We start from the raw sequence: 17996 nt of genomic DNA, 5'->3' as shown, positions 1-17996 counted from the left end.
CAATTGGCTTCAACGTAACCAGGGAGGAAAATGGGAATTATCTTGGTATGGAAAAGCGATTCGGAAAATTACATAAGCGCGTCCACTTTCCTCTTAAAAACTTATTTTTCATAGTTAGATACGGTTATTCTTAGAGCTTTTCTAAATTTGAATTCAAGACGGGGGAAGTTGCATCAAAAGCTGATTCATAGTCATGATTTTAGTTCGGAAAGTAGCCAAGTCCGTTGTTCTACTGAATAACGCATTCACTGCCAGCTGCCAGCGACCCTCATAGGTGCTGCGCGCTGTTCGCTACAGAGCGGGAAAATTCCTTACTGGCGGCGACGAAATATAGGTACCTAAAATGCCTATTTAGCCAAAGCCCTTAGTACAATTTTGACTTAAAAAAAAACGATTTACATCTATCCCTAAATTTAAACTGCCCGTAGCAATGAATGAAAAACACAATATCCTGTAAATTAAATAAGTATTTATTAATAATACTCAAGCGCGAGTGAAGCGCGCAATGTAAACTTAACCGCATGCGTCAACGGTATGTAATAAAAATGACAATGCGCTTAGTACCACTGCGTTTACCGCGTAGTTAGTTCATAGCTATTATACTAATACCACGCAGAAGAAGTCGCGGGCAAAAGCTAGTTCTTCATAATGCGTTGTCTGTATCTGTGCGCAGTAATCTAAAATAGCAGACCACTTAGTCGATTAATTCTTTAATATTATATCAGGCCCGTGAGAAAGAAGCGCTGACTTCAAATGACTATCGATCCTCATTTGATTTGAAGACGTGTATGTGGAAGGCTTTGCTTTACCTTCTAGGGAGGTTATTGAGGCATTTGAAAGCAAGCAACAAACGCTATATTTTTTTAACATTCTCTCTAGCGATTTCATATTGGCGTATTCGAGAAAAGTATCGGTTACGTGACAGTATTTTTTTAACACTTCGTAAGGTAGAAGTACTAGCTGGTACTCGACGCTGCACTAGTATTCGACATGGGCACTTTATGTCAAAGTGGCAAGAATTAAATTTGAATACAGAAAAATCTTCGCCGTTAAAATTTAACCAAAGTTACTTTGACATAAAGTGCCCATGTCGAATACTAGTGCAGCGTCGAGCACTAGTACCTCTACCTTACCTTAAGTGTACGTTTGCGTTGTCATTTTGTATAGAATTTTAAGTTCCCAAAACGTCCATATACACAGATATACATAAGTATCCCACCAAAAACATTTCATGTAAAGTGTTGCCAATACTAGGCGCATAAAGCTTTTATCATTTATATTTCAAATTGATTCGTGAAAAGCATATTATGAACTACGTCAATTAAAACTACAGATTGAATTTAAATATTGAGAGGGTACAGTCGAAATCAGATATATCGCAGCGGCCAAGGTGTTCACAAACAGCTGAACATAGCTGTTAAGGTACATGTTCAGATATTTTTGGGCACATTGGTCGCTCCGATATAATATATCTGATGGCGACTGTACTAATCTAGTGACTTGGCCATAAACACATTTAAGCCTCGACCTTAATATCGCCCTCGCTCGCGTCAAAGATGAACAATAAAATTAACGTGAAATATAAAAGATACTGCTCCGATCCGACGATATGAGAGGAGGTATTTTTAAAAGTTTGTTAAAACTACTGCAAAAACGTTAATTAGCGGGAGAAAGAAAATTGACAAGAAATAAAACAACAATAACAACAACAGAAATAAAAATAACGAACAAAACTGTTTCAATCAGGCGGAACAAAAAAGAACGCGTCGAGCTAACGCCTCCAATTTAAATTTCGAACGCCATCTGGCTTCGATTTTTAAAAAGTCGTACGGACGATCGGCTGGCGGCGTACGTTCACGTTTTGAAATTGGAACAGTCTCGACTCTCGACCTGCATTCATGTAGCTTTGAGAGCTTTCGTATAAGTATAACAAACCAACCTAATAATCGGACCAAACTTTACTCTGCTAGCTACAATATCTATGTAAGTATGGAATAGGAAACAATTCGAATTATTTTGAACGACATCTCTCTCGCTATCCCGGAATCACCTCAGTTGATTCGAATAGGAGGTACGAAGGAACCGTACCTAAGTCTTTAAGAGATTGCATATACCTAATACTCGAGAAAATTCGACCTATACCGCAATAATTCAGACGGCCGAATGCACGAATGGTTGAGGCATCTGCCGCGAATGAAGAGGACGCTGGTTTGATCCCAGCCCTGGGCACTGAAGGCCTTGGTCACCATTTTTCGTATATGACAGTTTATGGAAGTGTCATCACAAACGTAAAATTCTATGAAACGGTGTTTATAATGCCACTGCACTTTGTTCTGTTAATGTTGCTGCAGAGTTAGCTTAGGCGGACTTCCAACTTCGAAACTAACACCGCACTCAAGTCCATACAAAGAAAAAAGAACCTCGAAACTAAACGCGGCCTAATATCACAATACCAATACAGATATAGTACATACTTACTGCATAATTATTTTCCTTCGTATTTTCACGGAAACGTACGAACGGGTCTTGCTATTTCAGTCAGTCTCGGTACAAAAAACACTGACGTTGACTGAAGTAGCATGACAAATACGAACGTTTCGTAGAAAATACGAAGGAAAATAATCATGCACTATAGGTACATCTGTACTGTAACATAGGTTCATTTGAGGAAAGCGCTGGTCTATTAGGAATAACGTTCGTATTTCACAACGCTGCGGGGTCGATGTTGCCAGGGATCAAAATTTGAATTGCAAATCGTAATGTTGGCACGATGACAAGTCAGTTGGTTTTTCTCTGAGACTCGTATTTGCCCGCGCTAATGCAGTCGGTTGTGGGTCGTCTAACTGTTTTCGTTTATGTAAATTAGAATGAGTTTGAAATTATGGCGAAACTATTTGCGTTTCTCGCGCTTGTCATGTTGTCGCATACATCTAGAGAAAATTGTCTGAAGTTAATTATGTGTCAATGTAGCCAGACTATTTTTATAACTTATAACATGCTTAACAAGTTGAAAACGTAAGTGCAGTTTAATTTTTTTTAACCTATGTTTGCTCTTGCGTGTGGTTTAGTATTTGAAAGTATATTTTAAATGCCTGAACCAATTATCTAGGCAAAACGACTTTAACATTTTCACCTCCTGTAGGTTGTTAATGGTGCAATCAATCATACCTAAGTATTTAATTTTTCTTAGTATTTATTTATATTTAACCTTGGTGGCTAGACTAGACAGGAAATTAAGGTCAGGTTTAGTAAAAGCACATTTTGCTTTTTAAAGATAGAGTTCCCATTCTGTACAATATAAGCGCAATTTCACTGTATGTCCTAAAAAAATCTTCCTTTGAGTTAACTCTACTAATAACGTAGGTATGGTACTTTTATAAATCTACGGAAAATTACATAAGTTTTTTTTTGGCCCAAGTTTTGATTTCGTATTTATTCCGCTTAGGGCCACTTGCACCGTTCACTAATCCGAGGTTAACCGTTTAATCATGAAGTTATAAATGGTTACAAGTACCATTTGACACTGGGTTAATGGTTTAACCGGTTAACCCCGGGTTAGTGGGTTGGTGCAAGTGGAGCTTAGAATGTGGGGCTTTTCAAATCAACAATTTTTTTTCCAAATTGAACTAAAAAATCGTTAACAATAAAAATCGACTTAAGTACTTATGTATTTAAAAATGTTTATTGCCATCAAATATATCTCAGCGGCCAAGGTGCTCACAAATACCTGAACACGCCTCTATTGTCAAGGCGTTAGAGTGCGTGTTCAGATATTTTTTAGCATCTCGTCCGCTCCGATATATCTGATGGCGCCTACACAAAAATTTCGGTACAGCACAAGTTTGCTGCGCTTTAAGCTGTCATGAAGTTGAACTGACAAGCGCCAACGAACATTTCCTTTCTGTTGCCGCTGTTGATATAAACATACCTACAGTAAAGCGGGAAACCAACGTTTCCGAGTAAAATGTTCATTTCGAGATAGCAGTAGTTTGTGATAATATTAAGTTTAAGCATAAACTTTTTGTAACTTCTATTTCATTCCAAATTCGAAATTCCATTGAGTATTTTAGTAACTCTAATTTCATTTCAACTTTGAAATTCCATTTAGTTTTAGTACTACTTATATAAGTTGTATGGTTTATATATTCTTATTAAAGAAACTGTAGGTCTATAAGTCTAATAACCGTTTACTGTAATAATTTATTACTATAAGAGACTGTTTGTTTCTAAATAAAGAAATAAATTAAAATTAAATAAAATAAAGTCTGTCAAGCCATTTCCGTCAGTAGAAAAGAGCGGCAAATTTAAAAAATGTAGGCGCGAAGGGTTTTCGTACCAAAGAGAATTTGAATTTCGCGCCGTTTTCTACTACAAAGCTGTTTGACCGATTTAAATACTATACTGTTTGTAACTACGTGAAGAGATGAAAATGTGTTTCACATAGATCATATAAAATAAATAAATAAGTATATTATTAGAGGACATCTTACACAGATCAATCTAGCCCGAAACTAAGCAAAACTTGTACCTACTTTGAGTGCTAAGCAACGATATACCTACATACTTATATGTATAGATAAATACATACTTACACACATAGAAAACACCCATGACTCAGGAACAAATATTTGTGTCAGACTATATATAGTCTACCAAGCCAATTTCTCAGTAAAAAATCCAGTAAATTTGTAGGTCGATCGGTCGACTCGCAAACAAATTTGTCGATTGATCGCATACAAGTTTTAAATTATGCCTTTTTCTACTTATTGTTGAGTTTGCCGTGTACCTATTCACATTCCAGTTTGCTCCTATTACTGTAGATCTATTGCATTTAAGCTTTTATCTATTTCTACTTACCTACAGATGCAGAGTTCACAATTCTACTCGTACGATACTCCAAATTTTATAACTAACCTGACTACAACCAACTACAACTTAGGGCTTTTTAAGAATATAAGCCAAAATATTATATACTATACTTAGCTGTGGTAGGCACAATTTATTTTTATGCTTTATCTGACTAGTACGATGGCATCAAAATTCAAATGGCAATTCATAGAAATAAGAAAAAAACTAAAAACCTAGCAAGAGTTAAGATAGTTGTAAAAGCACAATCCTATTAAACCCCGAAGCATCTTTTTCAGCCATCCAAAAGGGATGTCATTCGTGTCCCAAACTGTCGCCGGACTAAGTAACCCACGGCGGGAAGAGCCCCCCGCACCCCCCCGCCAATACTGTCCCCAGGCGAAGTTACAGCTGTCCAGGAAAAACAGCCTACCCGAATGGGACCCTCCCACCCGCGCCAGAAAGAACAGCCTACCCACTAATATCCTGGATACGGTGGCTGAAGACCAGTGACAGTCGCCGCCGTAAGTGATGTTGGTGTACCCTCTGGCATGGCCCCGCACTTGAAGAGATCTTGATACGGTCTTGCATGTTAGCTTAGGAGACCTGCACGTTTCCTAGTTTTGTGTTTTGTATATAATTGTTATTAGGGATGTGATGGGAACAGATGGAAGAAGGAATTGAGAGCAACGTCATACGAAAAGGGTCACAATCCTGGTATCTTACAATATTTCCAAACTTATAAAGGAAGACTACAAAAATAATGGTTCGACACTCAACATTATGATCTCCAAATGATACTTTGGAAACTGAATTGGGAAGAATAAAAAAAATGAGTGAAGTTTGAAGAAGGTGGATGAAAAAGGCGAAAAATTTTGAAAGACCAAAAAGCAAGTACTTTCGTCGAATTTTAAGAATCCGACCTGTTTTTATTGTTAAAATTGAACTTATACGTTAAAAACCGTCACACTGCTGGGACAAAGATTAACATATTTATATCTTACTCCAAAAACATAACATTTTCATCCCAAGTAGATAAAATCCGAGAAAACAACCTGTGCTAAAAGTATATGATCTTAATTATGTCGATTGCGTTAGATCTCACTAGTAGGACACACTTATATGGAGAACCACAGCAAAGTTGTCCACAGACATATCGACATTTTCTAAATGCCGCTACAATTATTCTTAATGATCATCGATTTGCTAATAAATAAAAATACTTGAAAATCCAAGAAATAAATGCTAGAAGTTTAATTTCTCAATCGGACACGCAGCACGAACGAAAAACGGTCCATTTGACATTTATCTGACACATATCCTTAAAAGTTATCCCTTCTACTAAAACATACCCCACCCGCAGCTTTGGATACCCAATACACAATATCCCGCTATTAAAAAAAAGTTTTAATTGGTATGTCAAACATCTTGCGCGCGGCATTACAGTACCTATTTCACGTTGTCAAGCTGTACGCAGTACAGTAAAGAACGATTCCCACCGAACGCGCAGAGTCGGCGCGCACTTCACATTTGTATTGGCGCAAGTCGGCGGCTGCTCGCGGACGCGGACGGCTCCGGACGGACTCCATCGCTTCTACTATACATAATGTATAGGAACATTGAAATAGCCTCCAGCCGGTCGGTGGGAATCGTGCATTAGAAGTCGCTCGCGGCACGTTCCCGTGGGGTCATTTCCGAGGGCCTACCACGAAACTCGTTCGACGTGTTGGCTCTCTGTCGCACTTGTAAATTCGTACGTAAGTGTGACAGGGAGGCAACACGTCAAACGTGGTTCGCGGCAGGCCCTCTGAGCATTAATCAGACTTCTATAGTTATATTTAGTTCGGTGGCAATTGGAAACAAACGAACATCAAGTCCTAGATCATAAAGTTGTGGAAAACTTCTTCTTCTATTTATAAACATCACTTAAAGATATTACGGCCCTGCCTTTGGTAATCGCTTGTGTGCTTGCGTGACTTCGCTCACCATACATGTAAAACTCACGGCAACGGCTGTCACTACTAAAATAAACTGAAGGTGACTGAATACACCTACCTTGACCCCATGACTTGAATTGAAAATGTACTTGCCGTGTAGGTACAGCGACGTACAAAATTGCACGGATAGATTATGAAAGGAATTGATTCATAAAGTAGCCATGCACTTTTGCAAGAGACACGTAATAAAGGAAAAGAGCTTTTTTGGATATCGACGTTTACCATGTAGGATGATGATGACGGCATTTGGCTGTTACTGCAGGACCAAGCGTCTAATTTACCAGTCAAAAGAAGCAAAGTCGGAATCCAAAAAAATACTATTGCTACTAAAGTTTCCTTGAAAAATACGGAGAATAGAATGGTGTTTGTGTACCTGAAGATACAGTATGGAATAAAAACGTTATAAAGGACCAATTATCTGGATTAACCGATGATAAGTACACCGCACGACTCACCATTATAAAGATTTTTGAGGAACATCGCAATTATGATGATGGCGAAACGTCGTTTTATGATTTAACTTTTAAAATGTGTATTGCCTTATTTTGGCTTATAATTAATCGTCCTTTAGAATCCAATGTTATGTAGACGTGAACCTTCATGAAGTAATCCACGTGTCAACCAATACTTATAATATTGATGTGACATTCATGATTATTCAAAAGTACTTTGAAAAGTAAAAAAGCGAAAACAGTGGTAGACACTGTATTTCTATTTTACCCTACTATACGATACTTTGCATACACCGTCACATAAATCCTCTAACCGCCTAAAGACGTGCAAAAGGCCTCTCATTCCATTCTACTTTAAATCTTCATTTTGACAAGTGAAAATTGAATTTGTCTTGGCAAGTTTTGATTTGTCGGCGCTAAAGGATATGGAGACGGGACGCTTTACGCAGTGTACGGCGTCAAAGGAAGACCAAACCCTTAGCCAGAAGTAATTAATTTGGTAATTAACGTATTTGTACATGTGCTTCTAATGAAGGTTCAAGTCATGGACTCGTTGAGTCTTGCGATCGTAGAAATGAGAGCCCTGTACTTACTATGATTTTTAAACTACGTACTCCAATAACTTTGTTATACCTAACGCTTGTAAAAGGGCAATGAAACAGATAAAATACACTCAGTCTTCAAGATACAATTTGCTCTAAGAATCTTACAGACATAATGTCATGACGTTGAGCAATTTTACTGAACTAGATGCTGACTAGATGACATTGAATGGCATACATTGCGTCGTATGCATTGCGTTGCGGTGACTGACTTCTTTAAATTTAACTATCTGGACTAGTTGTTTTCTTTTAGGCTTTTTAAGCTAAAACAAAGAAATAGTTATATTTTGCTGCAATTTTATTTGTGAGCTGGGAGAATAAAAATGCATTAATCTCTATTCTTTAAAGTTCAGGCAGCTAGTCTCCATTTCTCCGATTTTTAGTCTCAGGTCTATATTATAACTAATATCCAATAACGCAATGTATCAACCAAGCTTAAATCACAAATATCTCGATGTTTAGTTGTGACACCCGAACACTTATAGATATAAACCTGTATATAAAATAAGCTAGTGCATAGTATAAACGACAACCCTAAGCACCATTGTAATTTCTTCGTTGCCTAATTTTATTTCAGCCTTTTATTGTATGTTTTAATATTTTATAAAGAAATAAGGTTTATGTTTATCATTGATACGAGGAAAACACAGTTTTTGACTAAAACTCACTGTGAAAACAAGTAACCGCTTAAAATAATACTTGTGTCTTTGATTTCTAAGAAAAAATACAGATTTTCTAGTGAGTTTTGGTTTTCAATTTAATCTACATACTTATGTTAAAGATTAAGTAATCCCCTCCGTTAAATAAAATAACTTATATTAAAGTAAATAGAGTTTATCAATTGTCACCCTAATCACTTCATGACCAATTTTGTAAAAATTCAAAAAAATATCAAATCACACCCATGTGTCAATTACCGATAACATTTGTCACGTTATAAGAAACATTATTTTAAAATTACCACTGCAAGCACAGGAACTAAGTAGCTTATCAGTATGACATACTAGGTTTCTAAAACTAATCATTATGTTTCATACCGAATTTTGGTTGTCAACTTACGTAGCTACTTACTTTAAACTCTTTAAAGGGACTTGTGAAATTGTATAACTTCTAAACCAACTAAAGGTAGAATCAACAATACATACTACGAAGGACCAGGTAGAGACCGCATATTGAAACAGTACACAATCGGGTACCTTTTTATTATTTATGCTACTCAAAGTTCACTTCCCTCCCTTATTTCCGAACTACACCTACTATTAAACTGACCGACGTATTTTGTACCTTACTGCTATAGGTATTAGAACCAGGATGCAACTGAAGTAAGAGCTAGGAATCTACACCTTGAAAGATGTTCTTCCTTACAATACTAAATATTACTATTCGAAATCAAACTTTAAGCTAGTTGGGTTAAAGTTCAAAATTGAATCGGTGTCTAAGACATTATTCTTAGATTGAGATCAATATCAGATTGAATAGAAATTAATCCAACTTTGAACATTAAAGTACAGACTATCAATGTAACTAACTGTAGGTATATTGATCGGTTATTGATTTCTGTCTTATTAAATGGCCGGAATAGATCAAATAACGCGTTTATTTCAAGAAGAAGTTAATATCAAGAATAAGGTAATGTCTACGTCGTGGTCGGGTAGCCCCGGATTCCCGACGGGAGCTCAGATACTTCTCTTTCCTTTGGTGCTCGTTTGCTTGTGAGGAGCGCCTCCACCGCTCCGGTGTGACGTCTCGCGTGGTCCTGTAGGAGCTAGGCCTTCCTAAGCCACACCTACCCGGTGTTTCGGGTAGGTGTGGCGATGGAAAAAAACTCAATATTTCCACATACGCGTATAATTTACGTTAACCTACACTTAATTCGTCCGTACACTTACGCCTGATGCGTGACAATCGTGATACGACGGTTACTATCCTTAGAATTAACTATACACTGAAAACACACGCGGCGTGGTCAATGGCTGCTGCCAAATCTAGCGTCAAACCCGGCAGTAATGCAACCTACGTGCGTTCGCTACAACGCTCTGAATCGTCCTGCCGGAAATAGAATCTATCGATATGAAGTTTTACCATAATGAATGTAGTGACATACCATTTAAGTTACGCTTGAGCCTCTAGGAAATTGGCCTGCGATTATTGCACACGGCACATGTGAAAGGTGCTTGCACTTGGCGTAAACAGGTAACTTACATTTTCAATAAGGCGTCACCAATCTTCATCTTGGTGTTGTCTGAGTATTTTTTTCATTTATGACAATAACGTGCTTTGAAAATGCGACATTCGAATAATCATACCTGAACGAAGATATTCGTGTTAGTTTTGGACCATGATTGGGGAATTTTGAACTATAATTGGGTGGTTTTACGGTACAAACAGCAACACTCTTAACTGTCCTTCGGTGGACCTTATTACAAAAGGCCTAAGGTCCACCGATGGACAATTAAGAGTGTGCGCGATGGTACCTACTTCTGACTACGTCGTCCCTACAAATAATTACCCACTGCCTCACTGGTCCTCTTTGTAAATAATATAGGGAACCGTTTATCGGCCTGGATGTGTCCACACCAGGCAAATGGTCTATACACCTCAAAATCCGCAGTAAAATTCTAGATATCTGTTCACGATCTAACCTCAAATGTCTACACCTGGAGATTGAAGGTCTGTGCACACCGGATGCGAATGTGTAGACGTGCATGTGCACGTTGTAATACAGATTGTCATGAGAGACGGCACATCTCTTGCGTGAAGTGTGCGTGCACGGTCCTACGGACGCGCATCCGGCTTGCTCTGGCCTTAACACTCTTTGAACTCTTAGGTACAAGAGACCTGAACACGTTATAACCTGAAATTTTCTGTCTTGTTCCAGCCGGAGCGAGTTCCTAGGATGTGTCTCGTTCCCGCTAAAAGATGTTGTTAAGGCCGACGTGTCCGGGTCCTTCTACCTGCAGCGGCCGGCGCCCGCGCCTCCATGCGCTAGAGAACTGAGCAAAATGGCGACCGACAACATTGATACTAGCACAGAGGAGAAGGAGAATTGCAATGATAAAGGTGAGGACGATGTATCCATCAGTATGTCATAACGAATGCAAATATAAATAAGGAAATGTGTTCTGGTCTGCCGAAGGTGCAACCAAACAGAATGATCGCTAACTGCTCACGTGCATATCGTAGTTTTATATACTTACAGTGAGCGTGAAGTGCGCGAGCGGTTTGTGAATAGTGTGCTAGCGGTGTGTTTGCCAGATCTGGACGCACCTTAATGTTTTCTAAAATATAACTCTTTAGTGTGAACCAATGCTCATAAAAAACTTGGTTTCTCGTTTTTGCACTGTGATTGGTCAAAATATATTAAATGTACCGACTTTTAAAATTTTGCTCTTAAATATTTTAGGTATATCATTATTCTTTATTTTAGGTATTAATAGGTACATATTTTACAATATTTTGACCAATCTAGCGAAACAACATGTCCTGCAATGTTGTATGTACATTTTGCCAATTATTTTGCCGAATCTGTGTTTTCAAATGCCTCGCATTTTTTTTTACTGTATACCTACTGCTAGAGCTTGGCTGACTCATGCTACAGCGAATTTATTCGTATTCTAGATATGTACATTGCGGTTTTTGTATATCATGGTCACTAGAATTTGAACTGACGCTGCAGTTAACTTTTGTGGAGCGACATACTGTGCAATACGATAGCCTTAGGTAACATGCCTAGTTACAACTTACTGTTGCACAGTGTTGCCCCACAAAAGTTAACTGCGATATGGAGGCACCTTATTATCAAATACAATGTGCTATCCATGAATCTGCATATAATAAGCAAAATATTTAATACAAAACTGTTGAAATGTGGTGTCCCATGCCTTAAGGGTGCTTATGCAGAAGGACCCTTCTCTGATGGAAAGTCACACATATCCAACATTAGTGATGGTGATTTTAAAGGTGCGGTGCGTCCAGATCTGGCGAATGCGAACGCTAGTGCGCCATTCACGAAAGGATCGCTACTGTTCGCGTGTCTTTCGTACAACGCACAGCGACTGACAACTGTCATATTTTCAATTATTTGAACAGCTTTATTTTGTACAGGAGCCCTTAACGGTCCATCCGGGCAGACGGCGGTGGCGGCCGCCCTCCAGCGCGAGGCAGACGAGCACCTGTTCCTCAGATACTTGGAGCTGGACCCTCCTGAGGATGCTGCTGCGCCGAGAAAGGCCCAGAGGAACGGCAGGACTCCTTTCACTACCTCTAGGAAGTAAGTACCTGTACTTACCTACTTACTCCTGATTGACTGACTGCGTCTTGCTTGGTTTTAATGGTCCTACAGGCCAGATGGCAGAAGTAGAATAGTATATATGAGAATATGAGAAACATGCTTAAAAGGAATTTCCTCCCGCGGACGCTTCGGCTGTGGAATGAGCTCCCTGCCGAGGTTTTCCCGAGGGGCTACAGTATCCATATTGCGGAATTTCATTGGAACAAAATTTTTCATACTTACCTGAACCGTCACCACAATACATGAGAATAACAGCGCCCTCTTGACAATGATCATATATTTCTGGTTGGGCTTTCTCCTATAAGGATGAAAAGGGCTTGCGATCCTGACTAAAAATAACACAAAAGTGGCAAAAAAGGTCACAATATATAAAAATGGCAAAAAATAAAAGAAACGCTCAAATAACCAAACTCCTTCCTCAGACTGACCCGCGCCACGAACGGTGGGTTTGGCTTCACCGTGGTGTGGACGCGCCCGCCGCGCGTCGAACGCGTGGCCGCCGGCGGTTCGGCCGAACGCGCCGGTCTCCGAGCGGGGGACTACATCGTATTCGTCGGAAATAAGAACGTTGTCACGTCGAGTGAGGATGAAGTCCGAGGATTGGTCAAGTGAGTACCTATAGCAAACACGATGGACTTTCCATAATGACAAAAAATTTGGATATCATAGACTTGCAGCGCGTCCAAAATATGTATATATCTAAATGAAATGGAGACGATATGGATATGATTAATGTATGCTTTCAACCGTGCTTTACGCTATACCAGTAACTAACTAACGAAAATAGTAACTATCTAATGTAAGTGCACCAAAAGAAATAAAATTAACACAATTCATCATTATGCTCAGCGTCGCCGTTATTTGAACGAACTTAGGCTTTTAGCCAGTTATTTTTTTTTGCTGTTCTCATTATTTAACGTTTCTGTCATCCAGATCCGCCGGCCAGACTCTCCAGCTCGAAACCTTCCGAAGAGTTCCCCAGAACGGCGTAGGGGCGCGTCCTCGCTTAGCACAAGTGACTATCCCGTTCCCGGAGTCCACGCCCCCACCCGCCCCGCGCTCCCCCCGCGTCGCCCCCGCATCGCCCGCGCCCGTCGCCCGACCACCGACCGCCTGCTCATCTACCAGTCAGAGTCTCGACCGACGCAAACTGCAGCTGCCCCAAGTGACGTTCTCGAAAGAGGTTGGTAGTGGGATCATTGTTTGAAAGGTTTGAAGATAGAACTGACACCATATGCAGTATGGACATGTATATACCTGTGTATAATAAGAGTCGTTGCACAACATTCTGGTCGCACCTTTTTGACAGTAGGTGGCGCCGTACTGCGCGATTTAAAAACCATCTAGTTAAGGCGCTCTTATACTCGAGTTTTACGTTTTCAAGGGGGTGAAGCAGACGCGTGGTAGAACGGGCAGGCGGGCGCCCCGCGCGGCGCACCGCACCATTCCCGCGCAGCACGTCTACGTCCTTATTCTGACGACATCGGTATTCTGAATTGTCAGTTCCGGGATTTTTAGTTCGGCAATTAATATTGAATAAGATTTATTAGTAAATTCGAATTTTGATGAGTACTTAATGAAATTAAAAACCGGACAAGCGCGAGTCGGACTCGCCCACTGAGCCCACCGAGGGTTCCGTACTTTTTAGTATTTGTTGTTATAGCGGCAACAGAAATACATCATCTGTGAAAATTTCAACTGTCTAGCTATCACGGTTCGTGAGATACAGCCTGGTGACAGACGGACGTACGAACGGACGGACAGCGGAGTCTTACTAATAGGGTTCCGTTTTACCCTTTGGGTAGGGAACCCTAAAAAAGGTAGGTAAGACGGTGAGGTCGGTGAGTGTACCTAAATAATTATTAATTATATACAATATGAGTGTATACTTGACTGATCATGTTTTTGTTAAAATCGATTTCGACTGGCAAAACATATTATTTTTTGGCAACCGGGTTTTTTAACCTAATTAGACCCCGCTGAATCCGAAATTGCCGGTTGCTTGATCGAATTCTTGACTGGAAGTGAGATAGTTGATATTAAAGGTCCCTTTTTTTAGTTTTTCGTAAATAACTCTTAAACGGTGGCGCATAGCAAAAATTTTCTTAAACATAAGTAATCTGCATAAAATTTCCTACAAGAAAGATTCCGTACAATTTTTCGCTAGGATCAATATTCAAAGAGATATTAAGGCGGGAGAGTTAATTATAATCACTTTTCGAAGGTCTCTTTTTTTTGTTTTTCGTAAATAACTCGTAAACGGTGGCCAATATAAAAAAAAATGTTAAACGTTAATAATCGACACAACATTTTCAATAAAAAAAGATTTAGTACATTTTTAGCAGGGATCAATATTTAAAAAGATAATAAAGAGGGAAAGTTAATTATAATAAATTCTAAGGTTCCTTGTTTTTATTTTTTCGTTAATAATTTGAAAAGTATGACTCATAGCAAAAACAAATTTTACACAAATAATAAACAAAATTTCCTACAAGAAACATGTAGAACACTTTTCGCTAGGATCAATATTTAAAAAGACAAAGCATCCGGTAAGTCAATTATAATCAATTTTAAAGTCCCTTTTTAGTTTTGTATTTTTAAATATTATATACGGCTGCTTTGTCTTTTTAAATATTGATCCTAGCGAAAAGTGTTCTACATGTTTCTTGTAGGAAATTTTATGTTTATTATTTATGTGTAAGATTTGTTTTTGCTATATGTCATACTTTTAAAATTATTAACGAAAAAATAAAACCAAGGAACCTTAGAATTTATTATAATTAACTTTCCCTCTTTATTATCTTTTTAAATATTGATCCCTGCTAAAAATGTACTGAATCTTTTTTATTGAACATTTTGTGTAGATTATTAGTTCATTTTTTTTTATATTGGCCACCGTTTACGAGTTATTTACGAAAAACTAAAAAAAGGGACCTTTAATATCACATATCTCACTTCCAGTCAAGAATTCGATCAAGCAACCGGCAAATTCGGATTCAGCTGGGTCTAATTAGGTTAAAAAACCCGGTTGCCAAAAAGTAATATGTTTTGCCAGTAGAAATCGATTTTTACAAAAATGTGACCAGTCTAAATTATTCAATTTGATTAATTTTATAGCCTTTTAAAATATGTTTACACAATTTATCAATCGTGACTGAATTCCGGATTGGTTAGATGGGTCTGTGCTTTTGCTGCCCAACTTGTTATAAAATGACAATATGACGGACGAATGTCTGAAATGTCACCGTATTTAAGAATTATTTTGCTTTTCTTCGTAAGTATGTTGAAAAACATTGTGTGTATAACATATTTGCATATTTATACTGTGATTACCCATTTTATGTAACGTCCGCTAAACTAGCACAGGTCCGACGCTGACAGTGGTCACGGGCGTACTGGCGTGAGGAATAGGCGCAAGGTATTGCCGCGTAGGGTGTAATTTAGTAGGCAAAATGTTGAATTCATCAAATGATGAATGAAAAAATTAACGTATCGATAAAAGGACAAGCAATAATGAAGATTTACTTAAAAGCTATCGACTGAAGTAAGTTTCATATACATTTTCGTCCTAGTACTTCTAACATAAGGAAATAAAGACAGTGTTAGGCATGTTTTCAACTTAAGATTCTATCGAGAAAATAATGAGCCGTCGTGTTTCTGACAAGCAATAACGTAGTTCAAGGACTGAAGTTATACATAATAGAAAATAATGCATGAAATCCTTGTAAAAGTCTGTAAATATGGTGACAAAAAAGTGCATTTTACTACACACCGCGCCTTAAGGCTTAAACTACATGGCCTCGCAGCAAAAATATGTCCTTTTTAGTCCAGGCCAATAGTTTCTTATATATATACTAATAATGAATACTACGCACTATACAACAGTTATAAAAGTAATGCTAAGTAAATAAATAAATCCATGTACTTATTCAAAATAAACAAAAGTACAATATTTCTCAATCGCTATTTAATTCTAAAAAAAATTGCATTTTTTATATATTTAGTTAGTTAATAGAAACAATACTAACTACCTATTTCTGTACTCACAAATTCGACTATTCCATTCCATGATGTTGTTTTCGCTCTAGATTATTCTAAAACGTGATAAATTTAATTTGATTTTGTGGCAAACTAGTCAAATGTTAGTAAAATTTCTGAACGAATTTATAGGGGTAATTTTGGAAATGATTTTTTTAAATAATGATGACAAATATTTTTAAATATTGTAATTTTAATGGAAGGTGCTAGTGTAGTTTCGATTTTGTGTGCATTGTGTTTTTTTTTGTAATTTATTTCATTATTATGTTACTTTTGTACAGTAGTTTTGTAACTATAATTTATTTGTATAAATTAGATGTAATCTTCATACATTCCATTAAATAATAGTAATTTTGTAGATTTTAAGAGTGTGTTTTGTATAGGTACTTTAGTTAGATCAGTATGATTATGTCTTGTCATTATTTCTTGCAAACAAAACAGCTTACGGTGTATTCTTTTTTAGTTGTTTTTTTTTTCTGTTTTTAATATCCTAGTATATTTACGTACGGATATTTGATGTATATTTTTGTTCGTAGCAAACGTGTGTTTATATGAAATAATGACAAAGTATAGATTAAATTATTATTAGTTTTTAAGTTATTAAAATGGGGAATCGTTACGTTTACGCCTTAAGCACCTTTTTTGTTATTTATTTGTTTTTTTTCTGCATTCTATGATTTGTGTGTTATTTTGTATTGAAACTATAGATAATACTATAGATACTTTTATGTGTGTTACAATAAATATACTCGAGACATTTTTACATGTCTTGGTTCTGTACAGGCATTTCGTTATGCGTTGCACTGCCGAGAATTATTCGAGAATCTGATTAGATAGCTATCTATTGTTTGCAAGTTGAACAACTTGAGAAACAACTAGAGTTAGACCAAGAAAAGTCTGCAACGATTTTTATAGCACACACAGGGCAAGTGTTATTTTAAACGTCAAACTTCTATGAAATTATGACGTATAAATAACACTTGCACTGCGTGTGCTATCAAAATCGTTGCAGACTTTTCTTGGTCTAACTCTAACAACTGCTTTTTGCAGGTTAAACACTGTTGTTTTAGACAAAAGTTCCTTGTCAGATATGGGCCGATTAGGTACTATTTTGTTTTCATATTTTCTTTTCCGTCAGATGTCGATAATATTTGATGGATCGATACAGTTCCTTATTCTGTACAATATATGCACTATTTCACCATATAAATTAAGAAATATCCTCTGAGCTACGTAAATGTATGGTATATTTTTTCGGAGAAATTTTGATTTCATATTTATACCGCCTAGAAAGAGGAGCTCTTCAAATCAGTCAAATTTTATCCAAATCTAAGGAAAACGACTCGACACCAAAATTAAAATTTGGCCAAAATATCTAAAAACATGCCTAATATTTTTGCTGGGTTCTCGAAGATTCTCTTATAGCTTCGCGTAAAAAACAGTTTTTTTTTTTATAATCTTCACTTAGTAATACAGCGTTGTGTACATTACGTAGTGAACATTTTTTTAATTTAATTTATTTTACTTGTGTATTTAAAGAATTTGGTTCCTGTTAATTTTATTTTGTTTCTGATTTATGTTCCTTTGTGTTAGTGCAAATAAATTTATTGCTTTTATTTAAGTTCTTATTTTTTTCACCTCATCCATTTTTACACCCATATTAGTTACCTATATAACAGTTCAGACGCGTCAAAACTATCTACTATTTTTAAGCTAAACTAAAACAGACATGTCTCTATATGTAGAACAAATTAGAGCCTCCCCACACTAG

General features: G+C 37.4%; 1 protein-coding gene across 3 annotated transcripts in view; it reads left to right on the top strand.

Annotated features, from left to right (window-relative positions):
- Positions 1-17996, top strand: part of LOC134804617 (uncharacterized) — a 108999-nt gene that overhangs the window by 37764 nt on the left and 53239 nt on the right. For 2 of the 3 annotated variants that reach the window (XM_063777718.1, XM_063777719.1), the window contains 4 exons: positions 10775-10956; positions 12001-12166; positions 12610-12795; positions 13121-13370. In XM_063777718.1, the coding sequence (XP_063633788.1) occupies positions 10775-10956; positions 12001-12166; positions 12610-12795; positions 13121-13370 (784 nt within the window). Of the gene's footprint in view, positions 1-5144; positions 5370-10774; positions 10957-12000; positions 12167-12609; positions 12796-13120; positions 13371-17996 lie in introns of all 3 variants that reach the window. The other variant, XM_063777720.1, reaches the window with a different exon arrangement.

This window comes from Cydia splendana, chromosome Z, assembly GCF_910591565.1.
Source record: "Cydia splendana chromosome Z, ilCydSple1.2, whole genome shotgun sequence".
Lineage (NCBI taxonomy): Eukaryota > Metazoa > Arthropoda > Insecta > Lepidoptera > Tortricidae > Cydia > Cydia splendana.
The sequence above is the reverse complement of the archived record's forward strand: the minus strand, read 5'-3'. Positions and strand labels throughout refer to the sequence as shown.